Here is a 14,106-nt window from a genome sequence, read left to right as displayed (position 1 = left end):
AGGGTGGGGGGGGGGGCATGTCCATATTAATGGCCATGGGGGAGTGGAGGGATAACTCCATATTAATGGTGTTGGGGGAAAAGGAGGGGCAACTCCATATTAATGGCCATGGGGGAATAGGGTGGGGGGGGGCATGTCCATATTAATGGCCATGGGGGAGTGGAGGGATAACTCCACATTAATGGTGTTGGGGGAAAAGGAGGGGCAACTCCATATTAATGGCCATGGGGAAGGGATGGGGGGGGGGGGGTAAATCTATGTTGATGGCATTGGTGGGAGGAGAGGACCAACTCCATATTATTGGCCAAAAGGAAGAGGGGCAGCTCCATACTAATGCCCAAGGGGGAAAGGGAAGGGCAACTCCATATTACTGGCCATGAGGTAGGGGAGGGGCAACTCCATATTAATGCCATTTAGGGAACAGAGGGGCAACTCCAGATTAATGGCCATGCCAGAGGGATGGGGCAACTCCATATTGATGTCCATGGCATCAGGAGGACCAACTACATATTCATGCCAGTGGAGGGAAGGGGGGCAACTCCATATTAATGCCCATGGGGGAAAAGAGGGGCATCTCCATATTCCTGGCCATGGGGGAGTGAAGAGGCAACTCCATATTAATGGCAATGGGGGAGGGTCAACTCTATATTAATGCCCATAGGTGGAATGGAGGGGCTACTCCATATTAATGCCCAAGGGGGAGAGGAGGTGCAACTCTATATGAATGGTCATAAGGAAGGGGCAACTCTATATTAATGCCCATGGGGTAAAAGGAGGACCAACTCCATTTTAATTGCCATGGGGGAGGGAAAGGGTAACTCCATATTGATAGCAGTGGTGGGATGGGAGGACCAACTCCATATTAATGGCCATAAAGGAAGGGGGGCAACTCCATACTAATACCCATGGGGGGAAGGAAAGGATAACTCCATAATAATGGCCATGAGGAGGGGCAACCCCATAATAATGCCGGTGGGGAAAGGGAGGGGCAACTCCATGTTATTGGCAATGGGAGAGGGATTGGGCAACTCCATATTGATGTTCGGAGCATCGGGAGGACCAACTCCATATTATTGGCCATAAAAGAAGGGGGCAACTCTATATTAATGCCCATGGGGGAAAAGGTGGTCCAACTCCATTTTGGTGGCCATGGGGGAGGGAAAGAGTAACTCCATATCGTTAGCAGTGGTGGGAGGGGAGGACCAACTCCATATTAATGGCCATAAAGGAAGGGGGGCAACTCCATACTAATACCCATGGGGGGAAGGAAAGGGCAACTCCAAAATAATGGCCATGGAGAGGAGCAACACCATATTAATGCCCGTGGGGAAAGGGAGGGGCAACTCCATGTTATTGGCCATGGGAAAGGGATGGGGCAACACCATATTGATGTCCATGGCATCGGGAGGACCAACTCCATATTAATGGCCAAAAAGGAAGGGGGGCAACTCCATACTAATGCCCATGGGGGGAAGAGAAGGGCAACTCCATATTAATGGCCATGGGGAGGGGAAACTCCATAATAATGCCTGTGGGGAAAGGGAGGGGCAACTCCATGTTATTGGTCATGGGAGAGGGATGGGGCAACTCCATTGATGTCCATGGCATCGGGAGGACAAATTTCATATTAATGGCCATAAAGGAAGGGGGGAACTCCATATTAATGCCCATGGGGTTGAAGGGAGGGGCAACTCCATTTTAATGACCATGGGGGAGGGAAGGGGCAACTATTTTTAGCAGTGGTGGGAGGGGTGGACCAACTCCATATTAATGGCCATAAAGTAAGGAAGGGGTAACTCCATATTAATGGCCATGGGAGAGGGATGGGGCAACTCCATATCGATGTCCGTGGCATCGGTAGGACCAACTCCATATTGATGGGCATAAAGGAAGGGGGCAACTCCATATTATTCCCCATGGTGGGAAGGGAGGGGCAACTTCATATTAATGGCCATTGGGGAAAGGGAAGGATAACTCCATTTTAATGACCATGGGGAAGGGGCAACTCTATATTATTGGCCATGTTTTGGAATGGGATGTCCACCAAGGCGTAATGCGCTCACAATGACGTAGTAATCAGGTGCCCACAAACCTTTGGCTGTAGAGCGCATTAAAATAGCGGTGCCCAAAATTCAGAGAGTTCACCCTTTCCATGCCATCTAGACCTCGTCATTACTGAAATCCGAGGCCACCCTGTAGGAGGATCAGTGCCCAATCCTTTCAGTTCCTGTGCTACAGACATGCCAAGACGCGCCAAGACGCGCCAAGACGTGCCAAGACGCCAGAGCCAAAACCAACTGATGAGTGTTGTTGGAACCTGTGCCGGTAATTGTTTTATGGAACGTTATCATCCTACACGGTGCTTTGTTCTCAGTATGAATTGCACAATGAAATGGCGAGATTGCGTCTTCTCCAGAAACATTTAATAAGCCGATCTCTCCAGGATGTTGGTGTCAGGAAATGAGTGCATCAAATAACTTCAAACAGCACTCCATAGGGGTTTTATTTATTTTTTTGCCTTCCTCCGGATCTCCCCTCCCCCAGTGATCAGACTATACATTGTAACTTTGTAGCAAGTCACGAGGTGAGAGGCTGCAGCAGGGGGCTGATCTGAGTCAGATTTTTGGGACACAGCCACATATTGGACAGGCATTAGGATTTAAAGGATTGTGTCATCTCTGAGTCGGCATCTCAATCCAGGAAGTAGGCGGTGACCCTGGATGATGCCTGAACAAAGATGATGCGGTCCTTATGGGGAGAAAAGCAGATGAAGGCATTCTCGGATGTAGGATCTCTGTCAGCAGTAATAAATAAATACCTGGAAGTGTTACACTGACACATTACTTTGCATGTACCGACAACATGAAACATGTATCTGATGTTACTTCCACCTTAAAGTGAAGCTTTTATTTTTTCAATCTTTTTTTTTTTTCTGTTCTTGTTTGTATTTCCTGGTGATCCTGCCACTACCATATTCTTATATTAGGGTGACAAATCTCATTTACTCCCCTGTATCCATGGACAGGACAAAGGGTGGGCAGGAGGGACAGCTGCCCCGGGCACAGTGAAGCAAGAAATGAACGCAGGGTGGTACACCCATTCTATGGAATGTATTACCAGTGGGGGGCACTGTCCCCTCCTTATCCCCACATCCCTTATTAAGGTGTCCAATGCCCAATCCTTGTCCCTAGCATTCCCTGCCCTATCCTTGTCCTCAGAATGCCTTGAATAGGTGTACCCTATTTGATCCTAAACATCAATTGATTGTCTTCTGTCCCATCGTTGTACCCAAAATGCCCTGTGCCATCCTTGTCTCCCCACAATCACGCCCTTATCCTCAGCATCCCCCGCAATATTCTTGTCCCTGACATCCCATGTCCCATCCTTGTCCCTGGCATCCCCTGTCCCATTCTTGTCCCCACTATCCCATGTCCCAGCCTTGTCCCTACTATCCCATATCTCATCCTTGTCCCTGGCATCCCATGTCCCATCCATGTCCCCAATATCCCATGTCACAGCCTTGTCCCTACTATCCCATCCTTGTCCCTGGCATCCCATGTCCCATTCTTGTCCCCAATATCCCATGTCCCAGCCTTGTCCCTACTATCCCATATCCCATCCTTGTCCCCGGCATCCCATATCTCACCCTTGTCCCAAGTATAGAATGTACCATTCATGTCCCATGCATCTCATGTCCCATCCTTGTCCCTAGCATCCCCAGCACCTTTCTCCTTGTCCCCAGCATACCTTGCAACATCCTTGTCCCCAACATCCCATGTCCTATCCTTGTCCCCAGCATCCCATGTCCTATACTTGTCCCCACTATCCCATGTCCCATCCATGTCCCCAGCATACCCTGCAACATCCTTGTCCCCATCATCCCATGTCTTATCCTTGTCCCCAGCATCCCCTGTCCCTTCCTTGTCCCCAGCATCCAATGTCCTATCCTTGTCCCCAACATCCCATGTCCCATCCTTGTCCCCAGCATCCCATGTCCCATCCTTGTCCCCACCATCCCATGTCCCATCCCTGTCCCCAGTATCCCATGTCCTATCCTTGTCCCCACCATCCCATGTGTTATCCTTGTCCCCAGCATCCCATGTCCTATCCTTGTCCCCAACATCCCATGTCCCATCCTTGTCCCCAGCATCCCATGTCCTATCCTTGTCCCCAACATCCCATGTCCTATCCTTGTCCCCACCATCCCATGTCCCATCCCTGTCCCCACCATCCCATGTCCCATCCCTGTTCCCAGTATCCCATGTCCTATCCTTGTCCCCACCATCCCATGTCCCATCCTTGTCCCCAGCATCCCATGTCCCATCCTTGTCCTCACTATCACATGTCCTATCCTTGTCCCCAGCATCCCATGTCCCATCCTTGTCCTCACCATCCCATGTCCCATCCTCGTCCCCACCATCCCATGTCCCATCCTTGTCCCCACCATCCCATGTCCCATCCTTGTCCCCAGCATCCCATGTCCCATCCTTGTCCCCACCATCCCATGTCCCATCCCTGTCCCCAGTATCCCATGTCATATCCTTGTCCCCACCATCCCATGTGTTATCCTTGTCCCCAGCATCCCATGTCCTATCCTTGTCCCCAACATCCCATATCCCATCCTTGTCCCCAGCATCCCATGTCCTATCCTTGTCCCCACCATCCCATGTCCTATCCTTGTCCCCACCATCCCATGTCCTATCCTTGTCCCCACCATCCCATGTCCCATCCTTGTCCCCACCATCCCATGTCCCATCCTTGTCCCCAGCATCCCATGTCCCATCCTTGTCCTCACCATCACATGTCCTATCCTTGTCCCCAGCATCCCATGTCCCATCCTTGTCCTCACCATCCCATGTCCCATCCTCGTCCCCACCATCCCATGTCCCATCCTTGTCCCCACCATCCCATGTCCCATCCTTGTCCCCAGCATCCCATGTCCCATCCTTGTCCCCACCATCCCATGTCCCATCCCTGTCCCCAGTATCCCATGTCATATCCTTGTCCCCACCATCCCATGTGTTATCCTTGTCCCCAGCATCCCATGTCCTATCCTTGTCCCCAACATCCCATGTCCCATCCTTGTCCCCAGCATCCCATGTCCTATCCTTGTCCCCACCATCCCATGTCCTATCCTTGTCCCCACCATCCCATGTCCCATCCTTGTCCCCACCATCCCATGTCCTATCCTTGTCCCCAACATCCCATGTCCTATCCTTGTCCCCAACATCCCATGTCCTATCCTTGTCCCCACCATCCCATGTCCCATCCCTGTCCCCACCATCCCATGTCCCATCCCTGTTCCCAGTATCCCATGTCCTATCCTTGTCCCCACCATCCCATGTCCCATCCTTGTCCCCAGCATCCCATGTCCCATCCTTGTCCTCACTATCACATGTCCTATCCTTGTCCCCAGCATCCCATGTCCCATCCTTGTCCTCACCATCCCATGTCCCATCCTCGTCCCCACCATCCCATGTCCCATCCTTGTCCCCACCATCCCATGTCCCATCCTTGTCCCCAGCATCCCATGTCCCATCCTTGTCCCCACCATCCCATGTCCCATCCCTGTCCCCAGTATCCCATGTCATATCCTTGTCCCCACCATCCCATGTGTTATCCTTGTCCCCAGCATCCCATGTCCTATCCTTGTCCCCAACATCCCATGTCCCATCCTTGTCCCCAGCATCCCATGTCCTATCCTTGTCCCCACCATCCCATGTCCTATCCTTGTCCCCACCATCCCATGTCCTATCCTTGTCCCCACCATCCCATGTCCCATCCTTGTCCCCACCATCCCATGTCCCATCCTTGTCCCCAGCATCTCATGTCCCATCCTTGTCCTCACCATCACATGTCCTATCCTTGTCCCCAGCATCCCATGTCCCATCCTTGTCCTCACCATCCCATGTCCCATCCTCGTCCCCACCATCCCATGTCCCGTCCTTGTCCCCACCATCCCATGACCCATCCTTGTCCCCAGCATCCCATGTCCCATCCTTGTCCCCACCATCCCATGTCCCATCCCTGTCCCCAGTATCCCATGTCATATCCTTGTCCCCACCATCCCATGTGTTATCCTTGTCCCCAGCATCCCATGTCCTATCCTTGTCCCCAACATCCCATGTCCCATCCTTGTCCCCAGCATCCCATGTCCTATCCTTGTCCCCACCATCCCATGTCCTATCCTTGTCCCCACCATCCCATGTCCCATCCTTGTCCCCACCATCCCATGTCCTATCCTTGTCCCCAACATCCCATGTCCTATCCTTGTCCCCACCATCCCATGTCCCATCCCTGTCCCCACCATCCCATGTCCCATCCCTGTCCCCAGTAGCCCATGTCCTATCCTTGTCCCCACCATCCCATGTCCCATCCTTGTCCCCACCATCCCATGTCCTATCCTTGTCCCCACCATCCCATGTCCTATCCTTGTCCCCACCATCCCATGTCCCATCCTTGTCCCCACCATCCCATGTCCCATCCTTGTCCCCAGCACCCCATGTCCTATCCTTGTCCCCAGCATCCCATGTCCCATCCTTGTCCCCACCATCCCATGTCCCATCCTTGTCCCCCGCCATCCCATGTCCCATCCTTGTCCTCACCATCCCATGTCCCATCCTTGTCCCCACCATCCCATGTCCCATCCTTGTCCCCAGCATCCCATGTCCCATCCTTGTCCCCCGCCATCCCATGTCCCATCCTTGTCCCCCGCCATCCCATGTCCCATCCTTGTCCTCACCATCCCATGTCCCATCATTGTCCCCACCATCCCATGTCCCATCCTTGTCCCCAGCATCCCATGTCCCATCCCTGTCCCCAGCATCCCATGTCCCATCCTTGTCCCCAGCATCCCATGTCCCATCCTTGTCCCCACCATCCCATGTCCTATCCTTGTCCCCAGCATCCCATGTCCCATCCTTGTCCCCACCATCCCATGTCCCATCCTTGTCTCTAGCATCCCATGTCCCATCCTTGTCCCCACCATCCCATGTCCCATCCTTGTCCCCCGCCATCCCATGTCCCATCCTTGTCCCCACCATCCCATGTCCCATCCTTGTCCCCAGCATCCCATGTCCCATCCTTGTCCCCACCATCCCATGTCCCATCCTTGTCCCCAGCATCCCATGTCCCATCCTTGTCCCCAGCATCCCATGTCCCATCCTTGTCCCCAGCATCCCATGTCCCATCCTTGTCCCCAGCATCCCATGTCCCATCCTTGTCCCCACCATCCCATGTCCCATCCTTGTCCCCAGCATCCCATGTCCCATCCTTGTCCCCAGCATCCCATGTCCCATCCTTGTCCCCAGCATCCCATGTCCCATCCTTGTCCTCACCATCCCATGTCCCATCCTTGTCCTCACCATCCCATGTCCCATCCTTCTCCCTACCATCCCATGTCCCATCCTTGTCCCCACCATCCCATGTCCCATCCTTGTCCCCGGCATCCCCTGTCCCATCCTTGTCCCCAACATCCCATGTCCCATCCTTGTCCCCACCATCCCATGTCCCATCCTTGTCCCCACCCTCCCATGTCCTATCCTTGTCCCCAGCATCCCATGTCCCATCCTTGTCCCCCGCCATCCCATGTCCCATCCTTGTCCCCACCATCCCATGTCCTATCCTTGTACCAGTTCACAGCTCCACCATGTATTGATTAGGTGTCCCCACCATTTATTGATAAGGTGGCAGCACAATTAATTGATGAGGTGTCCCCGCCATATAATGATGAGTTGTCCCCAACATCCAATGTCCCATCCTTGTCCCCAGCATCCCATGTCCCATCCTTGTCCCCAGCATCCCATGTCCCATCCCTGTCCCCACCATCCCATGTCCCATCCTTGTCCCCACCATCCAATGTCCCATCCTTGTCCCCAGCATCCCATGTCCCATCCTTGTCCCCAGCATCCCATGTCCCATCCTTGTCCCCACCATCCTATGTCCCATCCCTGTCCCCAGTATCCCATGTCCTATCCTTGTCCCCAGCATCCCATGTCCCATCCTTGTCCCCACCATCCCATGTCCCATCCTTGTCCCCAGCATCCCATGTCCCATCCTTGTCCTCACCATCCCATGTCCTATCCTTGTCCTCACCATCCCATCTCCCATCCTTGTCCCCACCATCCCATGTCCTATCCTTCTCCCCACCATCCCATGTCCCATCCTTGTCCCCACCATCCCATGTCCTATCCTTGTCCTCACCATCCCATGTCCCATCCTTGTCCCCACCATCCCATGTCCTATCCTTGTCCTCACCATCCCATGTCCCATCCTTGTCCTCACCATCCCATGTCCCATCCTTGTCCCAGTTCACAGCTCCACCATGTATTGATTAGGTGTCTCCATCATTTATTGATAAGATGCCAGCACAATTAATTGATGAGGTGTCCCCGCCATATAATGATGAGTTGTCCCCGCCATGTAATGAAGAGGTGTCCCCATCATTTATTGATTAGGTGTCCCCACCATTTATTGATAAGATGCTAACACAATTAATTGATGAGGTGTCCCCGCCATATAATGATGAGTTGTCCCCGCCATGTAATGAAGAGGTGTCCCCATCATTTATTGATTAGGTGTCCCCACCATTTATTGATAAGATGCTAGCACAATTAATTGATGAGGTGTCCCCGCCATATAATGATGAGTTGTCCCCGCCATGTAATGAAGAGGTGTCCCCATCATTTATTGATTAGGTGTCCCCACCATTTATTGATAAGATGCTAGCACAATTAATTGATGAGGTGTCCCCGCCATATAATGATGAGTTGTCCCCAACATCCAATGTCCCATCCTTGTCCCCAGCATCCCATGTCCCATCCTTGTCCTCAGCATCCCATGTCCCATCCTTGTCTCCAGCATCCCATGTCCCATCCTTGTCCCCACCATCCCATGTCCCATCCCTGTCCCCACCATCCCATGTTCCATCCTTGTCCCCACCATCCCATGTCCCATCCCTGTCCCCACCATCCCATGTCCCATCCCTGTCCCCACCATCCCATGTCCCATCCCTGTCCCCACCATCCCATGTCCCATCCCTGTCCCCACCATCCCATGTTCCATCCTTGTCCCCACCATCCCATGTCCCATCCCTGTCCCCACCATCCCATGTCCCATCCCTGTCCCCACCATCCCATGTTCCATCCTTGTCCCCACCATCCCATGTCCCATCCCTGTCCCCACCATCCCATGTTCCATCCTTGTCCCCACCATCCCATGTCCCATCCCTGTCCCCACCATCCCATGTTCCATCCTTGTCCCCACCATCCCATGTCCCATCCCTGTCCCCACCATCCCATGTCCCATCCTTGTCCCCAGCATCCCATGTCCCATCCTTGTCCCCAGCATCCCATGTCCCATCCTTGTCCCCACCATCCCATGTCCCATCCTTGTCCCCAGCATCCCATGTCCCATCCTTGTCCCCACCCTCCCATGTCCTATCCTTGTCCCCAGCATCCCATGTCCCATCCTTGTCCCCCGCCATCCCATGTCCCATCCTTGTCCCCACCATCCCATGTCCCATCCTTGTCCCCAGCATCCCATGTCCCATCCTTGTCCCCACCATCCCATGTCCCATCCTTGTCCCCACCATCCCATGTCCCATCCTTGTCCCCAGCATCCCATGTCCCATTCTTGTCTCCAGGATCCCATGTCCCATCCTTGTCCCAGTTCACAGCTCCACCATGTATTGATTAGGTGTCCCCACCATTTATTGATACGGTGGCAGCACAATTAATTGATGAGGTGTCCCCGCCATATAATGATGAGTTGTCCCCAGCATCCCATGTCCCATCCTTGTCCCCAGCATCCCATGTCCCATCCTTGTCCCCAGCATCCCATGTCCCATCCTTGTCCCAGTTCACAGCTCCACCATGTATTGATTAGGTGTCTCCATCATTTATTGATAAGATGCCAGCACAATTAATTGATGAGGTGTCCCCGCCATGTAATGATGAGGTGTCCCCATCATTTATTGATTAGGTGTCCCCACCATTTATTGATAAGATGCCAGCAGAATTTATTGATGAGGTGTCCCCGCCATATAATGATGAGTTGTCCCCGCCATATAATGATGAGTTGTCCCCTTGCCCCCCTCAGATCTCCCCAGCCCCGCCCCTTCTTCTTCCTCTAAATGTGTTACTTTGTATCTCTTCCACTCTCAGCTCGCGCCGCGTCCCGCCCACCCTTCCTGGGGCTGTGGGGGGCGGGTCAGAGTGAGGGGAGAGTGGGCGGAGCCGGGCGCCCATTCTCTGCAATGTCTTCATTTCCCTGGGTGTGGTCACCGCTCAGAGTGTTCCGTTAGCGGAGGAATCCCATCAGTGATCGCTGATCCCGGCAGAGAGCCGCCCGCCGAGTGTCCTCATCCCGCCTTCCTCTGTATGGAGAGGAGCCCATAGACTTACATACGACTTACCGCACTCCGACAACATGCCTAAGACGGTAAGTGTCCTCCTCCTATCTCCATCTCTGCTAAACTTTCCCCCATACAACTCTGCGGGGGCCATGAGGCTCCATTCTCAGCACAGAAAGGCTTTCCTGATCTCCCAGCAAAGTTCTTGTAGAAGAATGATCACCCCCAGAAAATAACGATCGTTATTCCTGAGTTAAAGTGACCCCATCACTCCAAAAAAGTACTAAAAAAAAAAAAAGTCACTTAAAGTGACCCGGGGTCAAAGGTCAGCCTGGCATAGAAAAGAAGACGCTTGGTGTTCTGAGGGTACGAGCGTTGAAATGACGCCGGCCGTTATAGGTCTTTAACACTTTGGGTGTTCCGAAAACTTGCTTCCCCCCCACCCCCCCTTGCAGCACGCTATGGTTTCCCTTCCTGGCTTCTATGTTCTGTATTGACAGTCACGTTATTTTATGTGCCGCCATTTTTTGATTCTTGGTTTAGGATCTTCTTTTATGGGGGTTTCATCAGTTGCCTGGTCCCTTGTTGAACTGACGGTGGCCGTTCGGTAGTAATCTGTAGTTTGAAAACCACCTCCCTTTTTGCACTCTGTGGTTCCCCTCCCCAACTCCTACGTTCTGTATTGACAGTCACTTTAATATCTTTGCCACCATTCTTGGTTTCCTGAGAGAGCTAGACTTTGTTGAAGGACCTTCATTTATGGAAGTTTCAGGTGCCTGGTCCCCCATTAAATTGATGGTGGCCATTTGGTAGTAATCTGTAGGTTGAAACCCACCTCCCCCTGTTGCTACTCCTACATTCTGTATTGACAGTCACTTTAATATCTTTGCCACCATTCTTGGTTTCCTGAAAAATCTAGAGTTTGTTGAAGGCCTTTCATTTATGGAAGTTTCAGGTGCCTGGTCCCCCATTAAATTGATGGTTACCGTTTGGTAGTAATCTGTAGGTTGAAACCCACCTCCCCCTGTTGCTACTCCTACATTCTGTATTGACAGTCACTTTAATATCTTTGCCACCATTCTTGGTTTCCTGAAAGATCTAGAGTTTGTTGAAGGACCTTCATTTATGGAAGTTTCAGGTGCCTGGTCCCCCATTAAATTGATGGTGGCCGTTTGGTAGTAATCTGTAGGTTGAAACCCACCTCCCCCTGTTGCTACTCCTACATTCTGTATTGACAGTCACTTTAATATCTTTGCCACCATTCTTGGTTTCCTGAGAGAGCTAGACTTTGTTGAAGGACTTTAATTTATGGAAGTTTCAGGTCCCTGATCCCTCATTAAATTGATGGTGACCCTTTGGTAGTAATCTGTAGTTTGGAAACCACCTCCCCCTGTTGCACTCTGTGGTTCCCCTCCCCGACTCCTGCATTCTGTATTGACAGTCACTTTAATATCTTTGCCACCATTCTTGGTTTCCTGAGAGAGCTAGACTTTGTTGAAGGACTTTAATTTATGGAAGTTTCAGGTGCCTGATCCCTCATTAAATTGATGGTGACCCTTTGGTAGTAATCTGTAGTTTGAAAACCACCTCCCCTGTTGCACTCTGTGGTTCCCCTCCCCGACTCCTGCATTCTGTATTGACAGTCACTTTAATATCTTTGCCACCATTCTTGGTTTCCTGAAAGATCTAGACTTTGTTGAAGGACCTTCATTTATGGAAGTTTCCGGTGCCTGGTCCCCCATTAAATTGATGGTGGCCGTTTGGTAGTAATCTGTAGGTTGAAACCCACCTCCCCCTGTTGCTACTCCTACATTCTGTATTGACAGTCACTTTAATATCCTTGTCACCATTCTTGGTTTCCTGAAAGATCTAGACTTTTGTTGAAGGACCTTCATTTATGGAAGTTTCAGGTGCCTGGTCCCCAATTAAATTGACGATGGCTGTTTAGTTGTAATCTGTAGTTTGGGTAGTTTCGAAACCACCTCCCCCTGTTGCACTCTGTGGTTCCCCTCCCTGACTCCTACGTTTTGTATTGACAGAGTGAAACAGGGGGAGGTGGGTTTTTAAACTATCCAAAGTACAGATTACTACCAAACGGCCACCATCAATTTAATGGGGGACCAGGCACCTGAAACTTCCATAAATGAAGGTCCTTCAACAAAAACCAAGAATGGTGGCAAAGATTTTAAAGTGACTGTCAATACAAAACGTAGGAGTCAGGGAGGGGAACCGCAGTCCCTTTAAATTCTTTGCCATCATTCTTGGTTTCCTGAAAGATCCAGACTTTGTTGAAGGACCTTCATTTATGGAAGTTTCAGGTGCCTGGTCCCCCATTAAATTGATGGTGGCAGTTTTGATAGAAATTTGTACTTTGGGTAGTTCAAAAACCACCTCCCCCTGTTACACTCGGTGGTTCCCCTCCCCAACTCCTACATTCTGTATTGACAGTCACTTTAATATCTTTGCCACCATTCTTGGTTTCCTGAAAGATCTAGACTTTGTTGAAGGACCTTCATTTATGGAAGTTTCAGGTGCCTGGTCCCCGGTAGTAATCTGTAGTTTGAAAACCACCTCCCCTTTTGCACTCTGTGGTTCCCCTCCCCGACTCCTACATTCTGTATTGACAGTCCCTTTAATATCTTTGCCACCATTCTTGGTTTCCTAAAAGATCTAGACTTTGTTGAAGGACCTTGATTTATGGAAGTTTCAGGTGCCTGGTCCCTCATTAAATTGATGGTGGCCGTTTGGTAGTAATCTGTAGGTTGAAAACCACCTCCCCCCTGTTGCACACTGGGGTTCCCCTCCCCGTCTCCTATGTTCTGTATTGACAGTCACTATAATATCTTTGCCACCATTCTTGGTTTCCTGAAAGATCTAGACTTTGTTGAAGGACCTTCATTTATGCCTGGTCCCCCAATAAATTGATGGTGGCCGTTTGGTAGTAATCTGTACTTGGGGTAGTTTGAAAACCACCTCCCCCCTGTTGCACACTGGGGTTCCCCTCCCCGACTCCTATGTTCTGTATTGACAGTCACTGTAATATCTTTGCCACCAGTCTTGGTTTCCTGGAAGATCTTGACCAGCGTTTGTGGGTGAGCGGCAAAAGCTTCTCCTCAACATTGTAGGTTAGCGGCAAAAGCTTCTCCTCAACATTGTAGGTTAGCGGCAAAGGCTTCTCCTCAATGTTGTGGGTGAGCGGCAAAGGCTTCTCCTTAACGTTGCGGGTGAGCGGCAAAGGCTTCTCCTCCTCAAGGTTGCGGGTGAGCGCAAAGGCTTGTCTTCCTCACGGTTGCGGGTGAGCGCGAAGGCTTGTCTTCCTCACGGTTGCGGGTGAGCGCGAAGGCTTGTCTTCCTCACGGTTGCAGGTGAGCGCGAAGGCTTGTCTTCCTCACGGTTGCAGGTGAGCGCGAAGGCTTGTCTTCCTCACGGTTGCAGGTGAGCGCGAAGGCTTGTCTTCCTCACGGTTGCGGGTGAGCGGCAAAGGCTTCTCCTCCTCACGGTTGCGGGTGAGCGCGCAGGCTTCTCCTCCTCACGGTTGTGGGTGAGCGCGCAGGCTTCTCCTCCTCATGGTTGTGGGTGAGCGCGCAGGCTTCTCCTCCTCGCGGTTGTGGGTGAGCGCGCAGGCTTCTCCTCCTCGCGGTTGTGGGTGAGCGCGCAGGCTTCTCCTCCTCGCGGTTGTGGGTGAGCGCGCAGGCTTCTCCTCCTCGCGGTTGTGGGTGAGCGCGCAGGCTTCTCCTCCTCGCGGTTGTGGGTGA

At 51.9% G+C, this 14,106-nt stretch overlaps 1 protein-coding gene across 1 annotated transcript in view; it reads left to right on the top strand.

The window, feature by feature from the left end:
- The first annotated feature begins 10,286 nt into the window (after positions 1–10,286).
- The window catches only part of LOC309559676 (moesin), a 103,000-nt gene continuing 99,180 nt past the window's right edge, over positions 10,287–14,106 (top strand). Inside the window, exon 1 of the mRNA XM_082263074.1 lies at positions 10,287–10,440. Within this exon, the coding sequence (XP_082119200.1) occupies positions 10,429–10,440 (12 nt within the window). The 5' untranslated portion in view covers positions 10,287–10,428. The remainder of the gene's footprint in view (positions 10,441–14,106) is intronic.

Source organism: Pelophylax lessonae (assembly GCF_965119305.1).
Source record: "Pelophylax lessonae genome assembly, chromosome: 7".
NCBI lineage: Eukaryota > Metazoa > Chordata > Amphibia > Anura > Ranidae > Pelophylax > Pelophylax lessonae.
The sequence above is the reverse complement of the archived record's forward strand: the minus strand, read 5'-3'. Positions and strand labels throughout refer to the sequence as shown.